This window comes from Plectropomus leopardus, chromosome 12 (genome assembly GCF_026936395.1).
Source record: "Plectropomus leopardus strain MGB_pleo_1.0 chromosome 12, ASM2693639v1, whole genome shotgun sequence".
NCBI lineage: Eukaryota > Metazoa > Chordata > Actinopteri > Perciformes > Serranidae > Plectropomus > Plectropomus leopardus.
Window position 1 is genome coordinate 3,750,744 of NC_142187.1, and position 21,253 is coordinate 3,771,996.

A 21,253-nucleotide genomic window follows, 5' to 3' on the forward strand; every position below is an offset into this window, starting at 1 on the left:
TGGGCAAACTTAATACTGGCTCTAAATAGGGCATTTGGGTTTTCACATCTGACACTGTAACTTTCATACACCCTTGGCACATGGGAGAATTTTAAGTTGGTTGCAATCTGCCACCTCACCACTAGATGCAACTAAACCCTACACACGAGACCTTAAAGTGAAATGAGCTTTACTCTAATTTAGAATTACCCTGTCACTAATAGAAATCTGGCATTTAGAATCTTACATTGGTATAAAAGAATGAAAGTACTATCAGTAAGTATGCATCCAAAATTGGCTCAGGCAGTGTTATTATACATGAAGAGGTAACATGGAAGCTGCATGTTAATGTTGCAGCTGGCCTCAGTCAAGCCAAATCTACTTATTTCATAAAGCTACTGTTGTTGTTTTTTTAGGCCATGTTCAGACGAAAGTGGCCCAACTTAAAATGGAAAAGTCTTTCATTTGCGTTTAAAAAAAAATTCTGCGTTCATATGATAACATTGTGAGACGATCCTCATGTACACAAATCAACGATCAAAATCCACAAAAACAACGAAAACACTGTAGAACGCATGTCAGGCCAGTAGTTGGCGGTGTAAGTTTGTGATGAGACATCATAGAAGAATACCACAATCATGCATAGTGTGATGTCACCTCTCTTACAGGATCTGCGCATTGTCAGTTTACACGGTGACAGAAGGGGTGGTATTTTCCAAAAGTTACACCCAGTGCCAAAAGTTTGTACTACATATTCTTTTAGGTGATGTTTGTGCTAAAAGCAAATTAAGTATGACATTGTACAGTGTTCTTAAACCCTCTTCACTGTCTAATGAGATAACAGAACCTCATGTTAGTCAAATTGACGAGCACCACTCAATCTGTTCACCTTTGTTACATTGACCTGTAGAACAACACTTCAGTAGAATCAGCTGATATGTTAACATGTGAACAGTGAGTACCACATCTACCCATGATTATTCTGTACTTAAATAAGACCATTTTGTTACTAAATGACACATTCTGCTGCTTTTGAAAGAGCGGCCATGATATATGGAGTCCAACAGGGATCTGTTCTGGCACCCCTCCTCTTCAAGCTTTACATTCTCCCTCTTGGTCAAATTCTCCATGACTCTATGGTTGTTTATCATAGTTACGCAGATGACATGCAGACCTATCTTGTGCTGTCTCCGACTATAGTCTAATAGACTCACTTTGTCAATGCGTTGAAAAAGTAAGCTATTTAACAAAATTGACAAGACTGAAATTCTTCTCTTTAGCAATAAAAAAGGAAGGCTGACACTTTGTACTTACTCTGATTCCAGAGGACTAAAAACTAAAGCCCATTTCAAAAACCGCAGTGTGATTACTGAAGATTTTCAACTCATTTTTAAACTCATCTGTACTTTTATTAAACCTGCCTAACCTGTTTTTTTCTTATTTTGTTCTTCTGAAAAAAAAACATTATTTTTTCTTTTCTCTCTTCCACTGAACTTGAAACAGACACGAAAATGAATTAGAGCAATTTATTTACAACATTCTAAACCCTGCACTTCATCGACCCATTAATGTGCCTGTCTACTCATTACCAAACGTACAGAAACACAGGGATGGATCTTTGCTTAAAATTAATAAGGCCTTTCTAGTAAAAAAAAACAACAACAAAAACTTAAATCATATTTCTTACAACAATTAAAAATGAATGAGAACATGACTTGAGATATTGTGTTGTGCTTTCCTTTGTGTGACTTTTAAGTCAATATAATTGGATATTCTCAGAAAGATCCAGGCCAAGAAATACATACATTCTCTTTTTTAAAGGAGCTATATACAATATTCAGTGTATCATTACACCTTTTAACACAGAGATCGTGCTATAGAGCAGTTACTTAGTCCCTTCTTTATGCCTCCTTTGCATTTTAACCCAGAACCAGCTAACATGCAATGCCATGCATGCACAGCTAGACTGTCTACCACAACAAACAACAGAGAAGCTCAGATTACAACACACACACAGGAAGGGTTACTTCATTCTATACTCAGAGAATGGTTATGTTTTTCACGTTTCTTATCTTTTTTGGTGCTAATTTTTCAGGGATATTCTCATGTACTTTAAAAAAAACAACAATTCCCTGCTAATTTTTTGAGTCATTTCTTCTTAAGTTGACATTGCCTTCTGCCCATGTTTTTTAAAGAAATCAAACCAATTTGCTCAGGATTCAAAAGGTTTCTGCTCTAAATGTTGTATAGAGCTCCTTTAAGGGGCAACATACACAAATTAAGATTCTCTTCATTAAAAACCTATTCAAGGTTCTGCCAAAATTAATTTAAAAATATTCTATACACAGTTTGAACAGCATATTCACTATTTTTTTTCGTAATACCTGAGTATGTGGGATATGTGCATAATATAGTTAAATGTTTCCTCATAAATAAAAAGAAAAAAAGGTAAGAAGATCAAAGTTAAAATGAATCATAAACTAGTAGGATATTGGATGGATTGGTCTGGCTGCTTATATGATAAACGTGTGGAAGGAGTGATGAGTTGGAGGACAGTCAGGGTTCACTCAGCTGCAGAGATACTGTCCATGGTGTCCATGTTATGGAAACTCTTTGACCTCCAGGAATTTTTGCAAAGAATTACATTCTTACAGTGGCACTTAAATTGGGTTCACAGGATTGTACAGAAAGTTTGTGTCTTGCGTCTTGGTCCTCTGGTTGTGGGCTGGTGTCCTGCAGCTGTTGCTCATAACTCCTCATAGCAATCCATCCCTGAGCTCCACTAGAGACTCGCCTGTTGGTTATTAATGTTTAACTATGGAACAACTGAAGTAGAGCGATCCCTGAAAATGTGCATGTGCGTACAGTAACATTCAGTGACATTTCTGTAAAAGATCTGATAAGGTAGGCTTGTTGACATAGTAAACTGTTGATCCAGTCTCTATTTCATAACACAGCTGAAGAGTTGGCTCAGTTAATCAAACTATCAACACTGAGCAGCTATCAGATACTAGCAACACGTAAAAAACAAGAATTAAAAATGTATTAAAAACATATAAAAACTTCAGCATTGAGGAAACTAAATGATTATTAGCTTCCTTTTTTGGAGTAAAATAAGGAGATAATAAGCAGATTGACACCACTTCCATGTTTGTGTTTTAAGTGCAGAGCTGTGATCAGGACGTGGTTAATCTCTCTAAACAGATCAGCTGCATATCAATACAGAATCGGAATCAAATTTTGGCATCGGAGTCATTCTGTTTTCCATCTGTTGTCAGTGTAATACTGAACAATCAGGTTTGAGTAGAAGGCAAACAAATGTGTCTGGAGAGCAAAGAGCGGTACCAGCATCGGGTGTAGCTACGGTGATGTCACCCAATGGTTTGTGAACTGCCGTTTTTAAGCCTTGAGTTCTTGAGCTAGACTAACTCTGTTCTGACTCACACTCAGCACTTCGAACATGGACGTGAGATTGCCAGGAGCTTCTTCATGTCTGAAAGAGATATTTTAAATTGAGATGCAACTCGTCCCTTTGTTCAGATTTTAGTGAAAAATGTAACAAGAAGACAGCTAACACAGTCACCCAGATGGACCAGTGCTAAAAGGTTTTAACGCAACGACGGCTCTCTATGCCACAAAAAATATTCAAGCTTTGTATTCTAGAATTAAGGCTCCAAAAGTGGCTGCCAGTGTGTGTGTGTGTGTGTGTGTGTGTGTGTGTGTGTGTGTGTGTGTGTGTGTGTGCGTGCGTGCGTGCGTGCGTGCGTGCGTGCGTGCGTGCCAGGCTGTTTGGATCCAAAGTAAAAGAGTGTATGTATGATCCAGCTTCCAAACATCAACCCTCTGAGAGCTGCTCAGTCTGCACCTCCTCTGAGATCAAGGAGTCCTCGGAAGTAATGGCGATGTCACCTGTTGGATGGGAGGCAATCTGCTGCAGGAACTGCTCTGACTGAAGCAGCTGATTGGTCCAGTCCTGGCACGCCTCCTCTATCCCAGGCCCCTCCCCTCCATATTCTGGAGGCAGGACATGCGAGGAGAAGTAGTCGCTCAAAGTGTCTTGGAAATCAGCGCCGTGCATATGGATCTGCAGCGTGGAGAGAGTGAACTGGAGTTTAAAGACTCATTAAAGTATTTCCAGTCTGTTTAAAAGAGAGTCTCAGAATAGAGAGGCGTCTTTGCAGCGTAGTGCGATCCCAATGACTAACAAGCTGCTCACCCTCTGTTTGATCTTCTCTGGCAGAAAGGGACGAATCATGGTGAAGACTGGCCGAAAGAGCATTGGTTCGTTAACCAGATGGATTCCTCGAACTTTCAGTGGGAAAGAGTCCTGAACACGCAAACACACATACAAGGATGGCTGTAAAAACTAAAAGACCAAGCTCACTACTTGATGAGCCATTCAGGTTTATAGAACAAGCGCTAATAATAGTAAAATCAAATCCTTCACAACATGAGTCTTGTGGTTTGTTCATAACACAAAGCAAGTATTTCGCACGGCGTGATTACATACAAATTATTATAAGATGCACAGGGTTTCCCAAACATTCGTTTATTAGTGGCAACAATTAAAACATCTGCCATCACAAATAGATTTCCTATTTTTGGAGCTGGAACATTCATTAGGAGTACTTTTGAAATATATATACCATTCCGTTATACATTGCACCTCAAACCCAGAGTGCAGCGTGTACTCTGGGCACAGATGGGACAGCAGACCTCAAGGTGCATTGAAAGTGAAACTTGACCATACATTCTGCTGGGTCTAAAAGTTTGCATTCACTCACAAACAGCTGCTCTTCTCATCCACTGATCTGATCAGATTAGCTCTGAGTGAATCGACAGATCAATTATCCACCCCGCAAATCACAAACTGCTGCTGAGGAAAAACGAACTCATGGAGAGCTCCTCCTTTGCTGTGTTACAGACCTGCAAAATCTATGAATTTAGTGAGGGGATACAGAATGACAGAAAGGGACACAAGAGCATTTTAATGAAAAACAAAGTTTATCATGTTTACATCACTTGATTCCAATTATTGGCTGTACTTTACTACTGAACATGATAGCTGTTAGATGCATTGTATAGTTGGCTAGCAGAACCATGAGCACTGTTGTTAAGGGATAATTATTGTTGGTTCTGAAATGCTTAAAAAGAAAACACTCCAGCTGTACTAGTGCAATAACATGAGGCCAAAAATTTGCTTCCTTTTCTGTGTGTGAACACACCAGAGCTTTGCTGTGGCGCAAAGGTTGCAAAAAAATGCATGATAGTGTCAAAAAATAAATATCGAAAAATAAAGCCAGAAATGTTTGGATCAATCTATTCTGTACAAGGCACTCTGTAAAATGTAAAAAAGAAAAAGTTAACTGTGTAGACGGTGCAAGCAGATATCCAAAACTGCCTACCATTACAGAATTACAAGAGAAATAATGATAGTAATAGCTCTGAATGTTTATGTTGGAGAATATGTAAAAAAAAGCCTTGAGACCTCTCCTCAAAAGTTTGTCAACTAAAAAATTTGGTCTGTGGGGCAGATCCTTTACCTGCTTTTGGGTAGTTGAGGCTAAAATGAACTTTTCATTAGACATGTCTTTCTTACTGTTTAATAGACTATTTAGGCAAATCTAAAAAGCTACACAATATACTAGTCAAGCCACTGTGCAACGAATTAGCGTACAACTATGTCTTAAAGAAAGATGTCTGAGTGGGTCTTTAATGGTGTGTTGTTTAAACGGGAAAGTTACTGTTCTAACTTCCTAATGTCCTGTCTGTTTTCACATGCTGTCAGAATGTGGTTAGCAGAGACCTCAAGTTCTCCTTTTTTTCATAGAACCTGTTTAAAGTGTTGGGTGTCGTCTGCATACAAATAACATATTATTGTGGACTGGGACCCATATAAAGCCTATCACCAACTGAAGTGTCCAGCTTTGTAGCACCTAGTAGAAGTTGTATTGTGGCACGATCTTACCGAAAGTACAGAGGATATCTTTCTGGCGAGGGAGGGGTTAATCTGCAGGGCGTGGCCTAAACTCCACCCCTGCAGGTCAAAAATGACCTTCAGACCCCGCCTCTGCGTCTTTGTCTCCGTGGAGATGATCTCTGATGTCATCAGGCTGACCCTGAACACCTGGAAGGCTGACCAGTCTTTGGGGTTCCACTCTCCTGCAGAGAAGACAAGACGTCTCACTGGACTACTATCGTCCTTGAGCTGCATAAGTGAGATTTTAAATTCAAATTTTGTCATCATCCCAATGTAAAGTCTATGGACCAAAACTCTAATGTACATGTGTAGTTGGCCACAACTGAAGTGAACCAAGATGGAGAACTGTTTTTCCAAATGCACTGAGCAAGCAAATTTCACTCAAGCAAATGGTCCACGTGATGGACACAGTCCAGTATCCTTCTCTTTGTCCATCTTGAAATTGATGATTTTCACACCAAGACAATACACAGAGCAACACTATCATAGATTTGGGGTGGTGATTGTGCCCACCTGATGAATGTCCAAATGTATCTTTCTTTAATCTCTGTTTTTGGTCTCCACCAACTCTGGGAAAAACATCTGCCTCTTTATCTACTAACTATATTTGTCTGTCGACCATTTGGTGCCGAACAGGTTGTGTTATCAGAGATATTTTCTCTTTTACTGAAAACAGCTTTCTATTGTTGCTAGAGTTTGTGGGTTGCAAAACACACATATACGGTTCCCTTAAACTGACTGTATGGAAGAATGGAAGCAACCATGTAACCATTGGTTTGTTTCCAAATTTGGTATTTTTGCCGTCACATCTTGTTTTTTTTGGAGCCATAAGTGACCACATTTGGACAAAAGCTAGGTACTATAGCCACTGCTACGCATCTGTCCTGACTGACAGGCCACTGTTGTAGTGACAAGTTAATTACAAGGTAGTTATTATTATTATTAATAATAATAAAAATAATGACAAATTTTCTTGGTATTTTTCCTCTTTCATCATTTAAAAATGTTCCGATGTTTTTTTCTCTCTCTCTTTTTAAGCTAAGTATTATGGTAATTTTCTTGTAAACTTTTACTAATCTTCTGCAGTTTGCGGGACATTTTGTGCCAAGTGGCTAATGCCATTTTTCCACAAGTTTTTTGAGAAATCAAACCAAGTTGCTAAATGTTTAAATATTTGCAAAATGCATTTGAACGCAGTACAAGAAAACTGATATTGATCCAGATTTCAAAGGGTTAAACCTCAAAGATAAAGAAGAAGAAGCTGTTCCTGTACTGACCTATCCTGTAGATGAGCACCCTGCTACCAGTGTGGTCCCGCTGCGGGAGGACGGCGTGGTACGTTGTGTTGAGGAGACCGAGCACCGAGGAGGGAGACAGACAGGTGCTGATGTCAGGACTGTCCCTCCGCCACCGCTGGTAGTTCAGTAAGAGCTGCCCAGGACACAGCATGCAGGGACAGCAGAGAAATGAGAGGAAGTCATAAGATTCTCATTTTATTTTTTTCCAAAAATATGGGGAGAAGGCAATGAGCAACTTGACAAGCAAGTTAGTGAAAAAGTTTTTTTAAAAATCCAAAAATTAGCGGTTAAAAATAATGTCAAAAACGAACAAGAAAGTGGCCTAAATAATCATTTTAAATATAAAATTATTATACTTATAAATACAGTTTTATGGATAATGTATTTTTTTTTTTAGAGTTATCTAATAATCCTCCCCAATTTGTTTCAAAAATATGTGGAGAGGGCAACGTGCAAATTAAGAAGACATGGCCCCAAAAATCAGCAAAAAATTATTTTAGAAAAGGTTCCAAGAAAATGACCTGAAAACAAGCAAAATAAAATATCTAAAGTGCTGAAAAACAATTATATATATATATGTATATATATATATATATGTGTGTGTGTGTGTGTGTGTGTGTGTGTGTTCCTTTCTGTAATATAATTTTAAATGCAAGATTATTGCCTTTTCCCCCTATGCTTTAAAATAGATCTGCTTGGGTGTTTAAAGGGTTAAAAAGCTTGTGAAAGGCACCTGGATGCAGCACAAGGAAACTGATGTTGATTCCAGGTTTCAAAGGGTCAATCTCTCAGTTATCTCTGTGAACGGTAAACACTCCTGCTGATGCAGGTCCAACAGGAAATAAGAACACGAGCGCGGGCTGAGAGGTTGTAAAAGCAAATTTAGAGAGGTGTTTGTGTGTTCAAAATCAGTCACATATCAGTAATTCAAGTCACAGTTCAGACTGCTGATCTTAAGCCCGGCTGGATCATCTCCAGCTGCTTTCAGATGAAAATAAGCAACTAAGCTTTCCTGTTGAGCCAAAAACTGTGTGCAACCCGCACTGACAGATTTCAAATAAAAGACTACTGTGATTTTACGATCAGTCCTAAAAATAACAGTAGTAATAATAAGGCGACAACAACGCTCTCTGAAGTATGATAAAGTCTCTGTAAACAACAACAGAGGATTAACCCTTTCAAACTTGAGCAAAATTGCCATAATCCTCTTTAAAAAACATACAACTTTACAAGAAATGGCCCAAAATTTAGCAAGAAACTAGTAAAAAGTGAAAAGAAAAATATCTAAAAATAATACCCCACCCCCCTACAAAGGGGTCAACAAATGATCATCCGATATTTATATATTTGGCGTTTTACATATTATCTGTGTCAGCATTTTATTTGAATGATCTTCCCGATAAAATTAATTAATTAAAAAGTGCAAAAAAGTGTCAGCATGGGAGAAACATTCACTCTGTGCAACCTCAGGGAGGTGAATTCACTTCTTCATTTTTTATTTCAATTATAAACAACCGATGCTGGGAACTTGCAGTATATGATGTTAAACATTTCAGTTTTGATTAAACATTTGCTAAAGGCATTTAAACAAAGTTTATGTTGGAGTTTGTTAAATTACAAATTCTAAATATTTTAATTTTTGCGCATCAGTTCCAAATATTTGTTATCGGCCTCATTAATTACTAATAACTGGTATCGGCCCTGAAAACCAATATTTAAAAATTTCATTCTTGTTTTTGCTCTGAAACACAATATTAAACATATAATTAAAGGAAAATTAAATATAGCTTTCTGGTCATTTTTCCTCTTTTTGATCCCATCTATTTTTATTTTTTATTTTTTGCAGTGTGCTGGATATTTTTTCCTAAGTAGCTCATTATGTTTTTTTTTCCAGTGTTTTCAAAAGAAATCAAAGCAGTTTTTTCATGTGTAAAATGTTTCGGAACGCAGCACAAGAAATCTGACGTGGATCCAGATGTTTAAGGAGTTGATAAACAAAACGAAACAACAACAAAAAAATCACACCCAAGCCACCCACTTAAATAATAAATAAATAAATAAATAGCGTACAGCCCCTTATCTCTATCAGTGGCCTGCAGTCCATTAGTGTAAATGTGTAATCACAGACACAGCCTGCTGAACACTATACACTGAACCTGAAATCAATGTTAAAAATCCAAACAATAAAATCAACAAACTCTGAATGCTTGCACACTTTCGCACGGCGGTGTTAAAGTGGTAAAACACACCTACAGTTAGTCCGCTAAAAACACTTTGTACATTAAGTTTTCAGCTCCACAGACTCTGCAGCGATCATCGATAAACAGTTCCACAGACTTCCAGAAAGTCAAAGTAAAGCTGCATTTGTCACACTCACTGTGCCCTGCGCACCCTTCTGTACCCCGAGTCCTCTCTCTGCCTACTGATCGGATCGGATTTGTGTGTGTGTGTGTGTGTGTGTGTGTGTGTGTGTGTGTGTGTGTATACCCTGAGAGAGAGCTCCACGTCGCCGTCTCTGGCCCGCAGAAACTTGAGGAGAAAGCCGTCGGAGAAGCTCCTGACGGCGGACAGCTCGTCGGCCTGCAGCGCTCTCCGCCTCAGGACGGCCACAGTCGGCCCGAGCTGCTCCGAGTCCTCCGAGAGCTCATCGAGCTCAGGCCCGCTCATGTCGCACCCTGGTCGGCTGTCTGCCCCGGACACAGAGGAAGAGAGGGACTGTGGAGAGGGGCCGGCTCTCTCTCTCTCTCTCTCTGTGTGTGTTTGTGTGTGTGTGTGTCTGTTGGGGGGGGGGGGTGTTTTCAAGAAAGACACTTTCTTGAAAACACATAAAGAACAAAATGATCACAATAGTTGCAGCAGTTAATGTTCTAAATTGGTGTTTTACTATTAAATATCTGTATTATAATTTCATTATTATTACTGTTGAATAAATGCTTAAAGCTTGTAAACCTGTAAAAATTGGCTCGATTTATTCCAAAAACGAGGTGAGAAGGCAGTGAACAACTGAAGCCATGGCCTAAAAATGAGCCAAAAATGAATTTAAAAAGTTACAAGAAAATTATCTAACAAGGGAAAAAAGACGTAAAAAAATGACTTGCAAAGTGCTCGGGAAAAAACAAAGTATTTACATATTTTAACATATTTCTTTTCCAAAACATAATTTTATATGTAAAGTTATAGGAACTATAAATATAGTAAATAAAGTTATAGTTCTTGCAGTTGCAGTGCTGGTGCATAATGTAACAATGAGCTTTCATTCATAATAACGCAATATAATATAATGAGCATATTCAGAAAGTGTAATATTCAGACACATCTGAACTCTTGCTGTGAATCAACATGCAGAAAGTGCTGTAACAGCGCCCCCTGCTGGTCACCAGCTGCTCCCTCAGCCTCTGCACTCATTCACTGTCTGCTGTCCACGTGACACACCATGTCAGTGTTTACATGTGGATGATACTCAGGAACAGCCGGGTTTGGTTTGGGTTCATGTACAGATATGTAAGGGTAAGTAACGGTTTTTGGGTGTGTATTTCATTTGAATGGCATCACTGTGCAGTCTACAGACACATGCAGTGATAGTGTTTGCCATCGGGGGGCACTAATATAAGCTAAAACATGGGGGGCAAAGCCTTTGGGTCACTGTTATGTTACAACAGTTGATCCATATTAAAACAGTAAGTATTTCACTTTTATCTGTAATGGTATCTGGACATGACAGGTTAGGTTTGGGTCTTATTTATCCAGGATTTCAGATGTGTCTCTGAGGAGCCGTTCACATGGCAACGGGTCTTGTAGAAAACCTCAGACACGGAGCACCAACTTGTTGATTTGTGGCAACATCAGAGTATTTGGACGTGTCCTGTAAAACATTCCACAATCCAACTGACGAGAAAAGATGGAGAATGTGAGATTTTGAGTTTTGAATCTGTTAGTGTGTGCTGTGCTGTGGTCATCTCGCTGCACACCACAAACTATGAGAACAAAACTGTTCAGTCTGTCGTTATTATACACGTGCTTTCTGAATCAGTTAAGATTTTAATAATCTTTCAGTGTGTGCCAGGTTTGAGAATAATAATCTAAGCCTGTCAAAGCTGCACTTGTAGTGGACGTACGAATACGCCCCCCAAGTCGTCAACACTGGACCAATTTTAAAAAGTGTCACCAGACTCAAAAACACAGGAAAACAGGGTCCAGTTTGGCAAATACTGAATTTACACTTTCAAGAGATTTTGCATGTGAATGTTGAAGTTCCTGAATGTAGTTAACCGACACATAAACAAACAAACAAACAAACAAACAAACAAAAAAGACTCCCAATCACAAAGTCCTTTGTGAGCTTTCGCTGTTTTTACTGAAAAACTGTAACAGGGGTTTGGTGAACCAGGCACCTCTGTAGCATCACGCTGCTACTGTACATACAAGACAACACCCACAGCACAGTCACGATTATACAATGCTCCTAATCAATATATTCATCAATATATAATGTATTGTATAATCAATAGCTCTGGGTCACACCAGAGTGTGGTCAGAACATGGACCAAAATGCTCTCTGGGGTTTCAGTCCTGGCTGTGGTGCACGGAGACTAACCACGAAACATCTGTCGCGTTTTGTTTTTTGGCTCCATTTTTATTCTTGTTTGAGTTTTGATTAACTCTTTGAAGCCTGGATGGACATCAGTTTTCTCAGGCTGCAGTCAGATGCCTTTCACAAGCTATTTAATCCTTTGAAAACCGAGCAAATTGGTTTGATTTCTTTCAAAAACATGGAGAAAAAGGCAATGATCAACTTAAAATGTCTCCCAAATTTCATAAAATCTGTTTAAAAAACAGACAACAAATTATCAGAAAATTTGTCGTTGAACGTATGCATTGCATAAATTTAAATTAAACATAATTAGTATATAAGTATATATTAAAATGTAGGTTACAGAAAAAATATTAAACTTTTTTTATTGTCAGCACTTTTGGGGGGGCTTTTTCTGGTTTGTTTAATACTTTTCTATTTTTTCCTTTGCTTTTTTTTTAGGTAATTTTCTTGTAACTTTTTAATAATTTCTTACTATTTTTGGGGCAATGAAGGAAGTAAAAACAATTAGCTCAGGTTTCAAAGGGTTAAACTATATGGACGTCTGAGAATTTTGATCCAGGTTTGTTTTTCACTACGTATTCTATGTTCCACACAGAGAACGCTTTGGGCCAGCGAGCATGAACCAACTTTAGGTGCTATATCTCAGGCAACTGGACCTGCCTGAGTTTCTTCAAGATGTTGCACCTCACATCCAACAGGCTTCTTCAGTCCTAACACACTGGTTGGTGTTGCACGCTTTCTCTCCCACCCAGTGTGTGTCGCCTGCTATATTAGAATTACCATGAGCTGGATAACTGACAATCTTTGCCAAATCAAAAAAAGACGAATTAATAGCAGGGCTGAATGTCCAAAATAAATCGTATTAGTGGACTCTCCATGCTCCAGGCCCAGAGGTTCAGTGACTGGTGTGTTTACAACAGAACTGGTGGCCAGCTGGCAGTCTGAGGACACACTAGGCGGGTTTCCATCACAGATTTGCACGAAACTTCAGTGATATTTGCGAAATGTTTTGAAAACACAATTGCGAGATGACTGTGTTTCCACTGAGTGATTTTATGCAACTTCTCCATTCCTCCAAGAAGCATGGTGATGGATGTTCAAAACATCAGCAGCTTTATTTCTATTGCAGCCACCAAACTAACTTCATTAATTCCAATCCAAGGCCACGTAGACGTGTTATGGAGCCATAATGGAAAGGTGAGCCCCTTATATGTGGGAGCGGCCACGTATGAGGGATTTCTGGGAGCTGATAGTCACGATTTCACAGAGGAATTGTGGATTCAAAACTTCCAGATGATCCACTCAACTTTTAAAGAGTTATGTGATGCAAAAACAGCTCCTGTAGCTCCTGCTGCATCATGAGGGAAGCACATAGCCATAGCATCATGTGACCTAGAAAAGCCAAAAAAGTGTTTACATTGCAGATTTGCTAAATATGGCTTTTTTGAATCTCTTGAAATACAACCTCATGCGAGTGTAAAAACTAAAAAACAAAACTGACTGGTTTCCATTTGGCATATTTTATATTCACAATTTCAGTTTGAGGGTTAATGGAAACCCGCCTACAGTCTCCTCACAGGGCAGGGATCACCAAAAACCAAACCTCACACTCTCCATTGAGAAAAAGCCTTCGAGCGGGTCGTCCTGGACCTGAAGAGAGGACACTGTTGCCGTAGAAACAAAGCACACTTGACGTGAGCTCGGCTCAAACTCCAGCAACAACCCTGTTTTCCTATCAATGCATTAGATCTGTCCTCTGAGCTGCCAGCTGTGCTGCTTCCTCTGGAATCACCTGCACAACTGTCCGTCACTAAGGTTCGGACTTTGCATCCAAGACCGCTCAGCTGGGATCAAAATCACTTCACTTCACTGCAGAACTGCCCCTCCTCCATACCTGGACCTGATGCTCTCCATCAGACACCGTCTGATTTCTCCATCATCCAGAGGAGAGGAAGGCACTGCGCCTCAAGCAACAACCACCCGTACCAACAGATTGCTTTTAAAGTGACAGGTACAAGAGATTTAACCCTCTGACATCTGGACTGACGGCACTTTTATTGTGCTGCATTCAAACTTTTCACAAGTATTTAAACCTCTGAGCCCCAAGCAAATTGGTTTGATTCCTTTCAAGAAGCAAGAAGTAACTCTGCAAGAAACATCCCAGAAAATGCAAGACGTTAGATTTAGAAAATGACTTTTACAAAAGTTAGGCAAACATTTTTTGAGAACTATATTTAAAATGATCATAAATATATATTGATTTTTTTTTTTTTTAAATATTAAAATTTTTAAGTTCAGGTCATTTATTTTGTATTATTTCTTCCTAAATTGCTCATTGCCTTCTTCCCGTGTTTTTGAAAAATATCAAGCCAATCAATGAGCTCAGGTGTCAAAGAGGAAACCTGCATGTTTTACTCTTTGAAAGAACTTGTTGACAGAGTGGCTCTTTTGAAATGTGCGTTGGCAGCTGTATTTAGAGTATTCTGGCTGTTTGGGTCATTTAACAGAGAAACTACTTAATTACATGTTTTTGTCTACCAACACAGAACTGGTTCCATTCCAGTTCCTGCGCCGAATTTTGAGCTGTTCAGACCACTGTGGCCAAAATGAATTGGTTCAAAACCTATAAATTTGCATCCCAGCAAGAAACAAAAACTAACAGGTCAAAAATTCACGTTATTAACATAATCTGCGTTTTTTCTACAATGGTTTACTTCCGATGTGCTTTGTGCAGCGCCCTCTGTTGAGGACATGCTTGATTACACGCAAAAACTGCTGGAAACGCAGGCTGGCTCACTAGATGTCACCAAGGTTCAAGGAATCTTGAATGGATGCTGAAGCAGAGCTAATTTGGTGGGAAAGGGGTGACACTGAGTGAAGCAGGCAACATTACATGGCAGGTTTTGGAGTGCATTTAGTTTGCGTTCGGTGAATATTACTAAGAACACTGAAGAGAAGAAAAGTCAGAGTAATTCAGGGTAAGAAAACATCGCATGAGGCCCAACGAGCAGTTTTGCTGTGAAGTGACGAATAAGATCTCGGTCAAAACACATTGGTCCAATGTGAAATTTTAGAAAATCAGCAAGTTTTAAACAAACAGAGTTATACTGAAACATTCCGAAAACATTCTGAAAGAACTTCTGTTTGGCTCAGCATGCCCCGACACTCTCCACCAGGGCTGGGTATCATTTGAATCTTTTTTCGATAATGGTGCGTTTATCATACTATAGCTTCAGTAACTAGCTCGGAGAAGTATAGTTTATAGTTTTCTAAACAATTATTTTTTTCAACTCTACAAAAGGAAGCCACATTTTTGTTTCTTGAACGAAAGCATCTATGTAATAATCTGAACAAATAAGAGAACCAGATGATTTGAACCTGTGATACTCTACGCTGACGATACAGTTCTGTCTGTTCCAAAGACACACTGAGGAATAATACCCAGCCCTGCACTCAACTTTTGGAAAACGGGGCTTCACCTGTCTGTCACAGTCTCAAACATCTTATCACAACAGCGGTGTGGTGTTCATGTGTACTGGGAGTGTGAGCCATCATTTGGAATGTAGAAAATGAAAACCAAAAAGGTACGATTAACTATTTCAAACAACACGCTCAGCCTGCCTGCAGCTGAAATGTTCAAATGTTCAGGATCATGCTATCAGAGGAACACATTACGCTCTGGGAGATCATCCTATTTGGCATTGTATAGATTCCAAAAAATAAAAAATAAATAAAAATAAAAACTGAGTATGATTACTTAATAGAGGTTCATCTTCCGAGCGCTGATGCATTCATGCCAGAAAGAAATTACATTCATGGCGTGAGGTTTCATACGGTACATTCATAAAATAAGGGCTATCAACAACAAAAAAAAAAAGGAGGAGGTCAGGAAAAAATCAGGAAGTTTCTGTGTTGCTTTTGGAATTTGAAGGCTAAGGTGCAAATGTGTTCACAATGTCCTGAGTTCAGACCGTCTCACATCTCACCTCCCACTCTGGTCACTATGGAGCATGCAGGAATGGCTTTACAATGATCACATTTCCCCTAAAATAATGTGTCTAAACATGAAAAACTGTGGAATTACAAAATAAAAGTCCTGCACTTAAAATCAGAAAAGTCCTCTTTGGATGGAATGATTGTATCTGCTGCATGGACATTTCAGAAAACAGGAAGTAGTGAATAACATTTCCCAGCTAGTGGAAAGATGTTGTCTGCTTAAAAGATAAAGACAAACAAGGAGTGGAGCCTGATTCCACCTCTCTGGCTCTGTGAGCGAGAGATGAACCCTGAGCGTGCAACACAACGCAAAGAAGGAAACTCAGCTGTTTCTGTTAGCGCAAGACAAACTGAAATCAGAGCGCTGCACAGTCCTGTCTGCTTACTCTGCCTCAGAAATTATAACAGAACCTTCAGCAACTTCTACACAATTCATTTTTAATACTAAAAAACTGTTAATTCCACTAAGCTGGATCCCTGCAGGTGTATTTAGGAATGTCACAGGATCCAGGACAGTTCCTGGCACAAGCAGGGCTGCATTTTCAAGACTTTAAGTATATAATTAAAGGTCATGTTAAATGTTTTCAGTTTAATATTTTCTAGATCAAGCTTTTCAGTTTATAGCGAAGCCAAAATATTGATTGTCAAACAGCCGTATGAGGCTCAGCTCCACTGTGCTACTTAAAGGTGCGGTCACACCAGGAAGTGGTGAGGCCAGATGAAGCTGCACGTCTTTGTGAAAGATTGGATTTGGTGTTGAAGTGAGCACTCTCGCAGTACTGAACTTGCTGGTGAACTACTGAGCTGATCACTAACTAAGTAACCAGGTGGGTTAGTGCTACTCTTTCACAAAAAATCCTAGAGGTTCACTTTCTTCTCTCTCTCTGTAGTTCAGTTTGCACCCTGACTTTTTTCACTACAGCACAGCATTAACGGGCCGTTTACATGGAAACGGTTCTTGCACGAAACGTTAAACTTTTGTAACGGTTTGGCCTTATGTTCACACCACAACTGTGTTTTGGGGGCCTGAAAACGCAAACATTTGAAACTGGGCCCCAGAGTGTGATCTTTTGAAAACACCACCCCTTCTGTCACTGCTTTAACTGGCAGTGGTGGGGTAGGGGTACACAAATTTAACTTGACAGTTCATTCTGCGTTACAAGGAAACGTGATTATTTCTACTGTCAAACAAATGCAAGTGAAAGGTGCTACCAAAGGCTATCAGCGTCCCGTCAGCCAAAGTTTCTAACAGCTTCAAAATATCACGATTGATTATTTGCCCTATGTTAAGAAGTAGAAGCTTCTTTAGACCTAACAAATATGGCTTCTTTTCTACTATTCATTAAGGCATTATATATGGTCTGCAATGCTCTACATCATGTGGGAAAACAGGAAAATTCAAACCATGTATCAGAAAGAAGTGACAATATAGGAATGTCAACATGGAATGACAGAAGATAGTGGTCATTAGAAAAATAATTGCTTTCTGGACCTGGATTGACATCACTTTTCTTATATCGTATTTAAACCTTTGAACTCAGAGAAAATTTAGTTTGAATTCTTTCAAATAACGTGAAAAAAGGCTATGAGCAACTTTTTATGAAATGTACACATTTTTTTCTTAAGGTCATACCCCTTTTCTTCCTCTCCTTTTCTTGATACTAATTTTCAGGTGGTTTTTTTTGTACTTTTTACTAATTTCTTGCATATGTTTGGTTTATTTCCTCTTGGGTTGCTCATTGCCGCTTTCTTGCGATTTTAAAAGAAACATAGCCTATAAATTTGCTCAGGTTCCAAAGGGTAAACTTACATATTTAATTGGCTAAACTGGTAATAGCACTGCTACCCTGCTAACGTGTAGACTGACAGTTGAACAGTGGATCGTGCTGACTCTATTCCACTGTCTATATTAGCGTGCTCCAAAAATAAGACTAAAACATTATTGTTAAAAGTAAAATATCATATAAAAAGGTTTGGTAATAAAGTCCACATAGTCATGGAGGGACTTATTGCTCATTGTTAAGTGACTCCAGTCAGGACTCACTGAAAGATTCTAGAAGTCAGTCACTCTCATTCACTCCAGACAGCATCCACAGGCTGTTAACAACCTCTATGTAAATCCTTGACAGAACCTCCTCAACTAAACCTCATTCTAACAGTTAATTTAAGACCAACCAGCGACACACAAAACGGCAAAAGTGCATCAACCCCCGTGGGAACGTGAAATAAAGCAAAATCAATATCTCCGCTCGATTAAAAACATTTAGAAAAACATTTTCTCCAGTGTAATCATGACTACCTGTCCTCATCAAACAAAAGGAAGATGGTTTCATTTTGTAGCTCTAATGATTAAGCAGCGGAGGCTGACACTCGGGCCTGCAGTGTGGCCACAGTGACACAGTGTCTCTGAAAAACATGCGCCAATATGCACACGATGTGACTGTGATTGTGAGGAACCGCTTACTTAGACAGAATATCAAACTACGGCAATAAAACCTCATCAAACCACAGCCAACCTCTTAAACTACAAGCTATTAAATACGTTACCATAAATTCTCATACAAATTAAAATAATAGCGAGGTGTGGTTAGCATAGAAAGGCCACGTAAAAAAAAACAAAAAACAAATTGAGAGGTGTAAATTACCTAAATTTAGCATAATGTACATTTCCACAGAGCTCATTCCACTTTGCTGCTGTGACTCATGCTAAGCTGCAGTCAGTGAAACGCAACACTTCCTGTATTTTTTTTCCAAAATAAAAGCCTATTAATAACAGAAAGGTTGGAATACTTTTTCATGTCATCTGTATCTCTGAAGGAACATTTCACTAATTGTAAACAAGTTTTGATTTTGCATTAATTGGGAAGCAGGGATATTTAAGACTTACAGTCTGTCCCTAAAATCAGCCTCTTCCAAAATAAAGCTCTGGATCTCTCTGCCACTGAGGTAATAAAGGCCAGAGCTGCTATTTGAGAATTAACAGCAGGCTCCCAAAATGTGTTGAATAGTTCAATAACATGCTAAATACAACTATATCAAAATGACTTTGTCTCAAGACTAATTTGATTATTTTCAACCTTGTCTGTTAACCCTTGGAAACCTGGACTGACATAACTTTTCTTGTGCTGCTTTCAGACACCTTTCACAAACCTTTGAATCCTGTGCAAATTGGATCGACATGTCTCAAAAACATGAAAAAAGGCAACAAGTAACTTGTAGAGAAACGTTTGTTTGATTTTTAAAGAAACTTTTGTTTTCCTTTTTTTCAGGTAGTTATCGGGTAATTTTCCTGTATTTTATACCAATTTTATTTTTGCAAATTTTTGAGTCATTTCTCCATAAGTTGCTCATTGCCCTCCACCAATGTTTTTGAAAGAAATCAAGGCAATTTGCTCATGTTACAAAGAGTTAAAGTGTTAAACTCAAACTGGAGTGTTAGTGGAACCTGAGTTACATCAGCATGTATCTCATGATAGCCAATCATGGTCCTTCACCATCAAAGAGCCACGTCATTCAAATTCAAGTTTCACCACACCATCTTTTTGACTGTGACAGTTTGAACCAGGATGTGACAGACAGGTGACCTCCGCTCTTTCCATCGTCATCATCATCATCACATGAACCAGTTTAACAGACGAGACGTACTGTTTCATAAACCAAAAGTTTTCCATCAAAATTTCAGGGGCCAAAAGACAAAAAAAAGAAAAAAATCCTCATTTTACCTCTTATTTTAAGTTTCCAAAAAAGGATTAGCCTATATGGGTTAACTGGTTATATTTAGGCATCTCTCCCACTCATACATATATAAATAAGTTGGCATACATTCAGCAAAACCATTTCCAGATGGAGGGTATTTTTTTTCCATGTAGGGTGACTGGGAGTTACCGCAGGATGATTAAGTTGATCTTCATCTTTTTCCGGAAACAAAAGTAAAGTTTCCCTCTCAGCTCCGCAGCTGAACAGTCATTCCAGCTGCTGTTCCATGCAGTCCGAACTTAGAACTTTTTTCCTTTTTTTTTTAAATGGAGTATTTGATATTTTTTTGAATATTTTCACACCGCCTCCTACTTTGGTCCATCTCATATTTACAACCACTGTTATAAATAATTGCTAGTCTATTTGTGTGTGTGTGTGTGTGTGTGTGTGTGTGTGTTATCTTCCCACGGTCTGGAAAAGATTAATGGTCAAGTGTTGCACATATGAAATCACTGTCTGTGTGTGTGAACACACAATAGGCATTCCACTCCAACTCCTTCCTACAAAGTGCTTGTTTCTATGTGTGTGTGTGTGTGTGTGTGTGTGTGTGTGTGTGTGTGTGTGTGTGTGTGTTTCTAAAGCGTGTAAGGTGCAGGTAGGCAGCTCTGTGATGATTTGAAGGGGCAAGCTGAAAGGTGAGGGAGTCAAGCCAGCGACCGATTGGCGTTCCCAAAAGTTTGTCAGCATAGTCTGTTGGCTGAGGGTCGGGTAGAAGGTCACAAGGCCTAAAAAGTCGCCAAAAACAAGGAGGAGGAGGAAGAGGAGGAGGAAGAGGAGGACACTTTTCAACCCTTTTTATTCTCTTTTTGGAGAAAGGGGCCTTTAGGTTCATAGGTCCGAATTCAAAGTTGCCTCGAAGTCTCTGGAGGTGTGGTGTGAGGCTGAGCGCTAAAGGTGGGAGGAGAAAACCTTTTGGTCCTCGACAGCAGCAGGCTTGAAGAAGTCGGCCTCTCCCTGCGCAGGAGCTGTGTGGCACCGAGAGGGAGCGGGGAGACTTCCTGTCAGGGTGATCGGCTTGCATTCCATTTAGCTGCGTTGTTCATGCTAGGCTGAGGCTTTTAGGAGAGCCCAAGCAATGGCTGAGGAGTGGCTGCAGTTCAGGGGTCCGCCTGTGGGCGGCTGTGGATGACAGGCAGTGCAGTTTTACACCCACTGCTTGGGTAAGGTAGAGTTTTTACGTGATAAGCCCACCTCCTGGTTATTACTGAAGGTGGGAGCAAGAGTTCGATGGCCATGACGTGGGTCGCTTGTTCAAGAGGTCAAAGTTCTCCCTTGAAATACTCGAAACAGTTGTGAACCCATGTAGAGGCTCATGCATTGGAGAAAGGATTTTGTAGGCATCAGAGTTTAAAACTTGGCTGAGAGTTCAACGCCCGACTCACTGGGTAATTCCTCGGTTAGGAGGTGGAGTTCCCTCCTTTGAATAAATTCTGGACCCAAGCGAGGGGCGTGGCCTGATGTCAGGAGTCATCATCCGTGTCCTCTATCAAAACCTTGGTGTCACGGGTCTTGGACCTGAAACGAGGAAAAGGAAGAATGTGTTAATATTACTCACACGCTAATGGTTTTAACCATAGACTGCCTATAAAGCAGGGTTCCTACAGCTTATGGCAAGTTAGATTTAATTTTCTTTTTAATGCCACTGGGGAT

The 21,253-nt window shown here is 39.5% G+C and overlaps 2 protein-coding genes across 2 annotated transcripts in view; both read right to left on the reverse strand.

The window, feature by feature from the left end:
- Positions 1-1,491: 1,491 nt before the first annotated feature.
- Positions 1,492-9,978, reverse strand: ttpa (tocopherol (alpha) transfer protein). The gene is made up of 5 exons (XM_088085384.1): positions 9,745-9,978; positions 7,237-7,390; positions 5,948-6,141; positions 4,196-4,306; positions 1,492-4,063 (listed from the first exon to the last, which is right to left on the reverse strand). The coding sequence occupies exons 1-5, from the start codon at positions 9,922-9,924 to the stop codon at positions 3,815-3,817; spliced, it is 888 nt and encodes a 295-aa protein (XP_087941510.1). The 5' UTR covers positions 9,925-9,978; the 3' UTR covers positions 1,492-3,814.
- Positions 9,979-11,585: 1,607 nt separating this feature from the next.
- Positions 11,586-21,253, reverse strand: part of LOC121951611 (solute carrier family 53 member 1) — a 55,743-nt gene continuing 46,075 nt past the window's right edge. Inside the window, exon 16 of the mRNA XM_042497997.2 lies at positions 11,586-21,118. Within this exon, the coding sequence (XP_042353931.1) occupies positions 21,064-21,118 (55 nt within the window). The 3' untranslated portion in view covers positions 11,586-21,063. The remainder of the gene's footprint in view (positions 21,119-21,253) is intronic.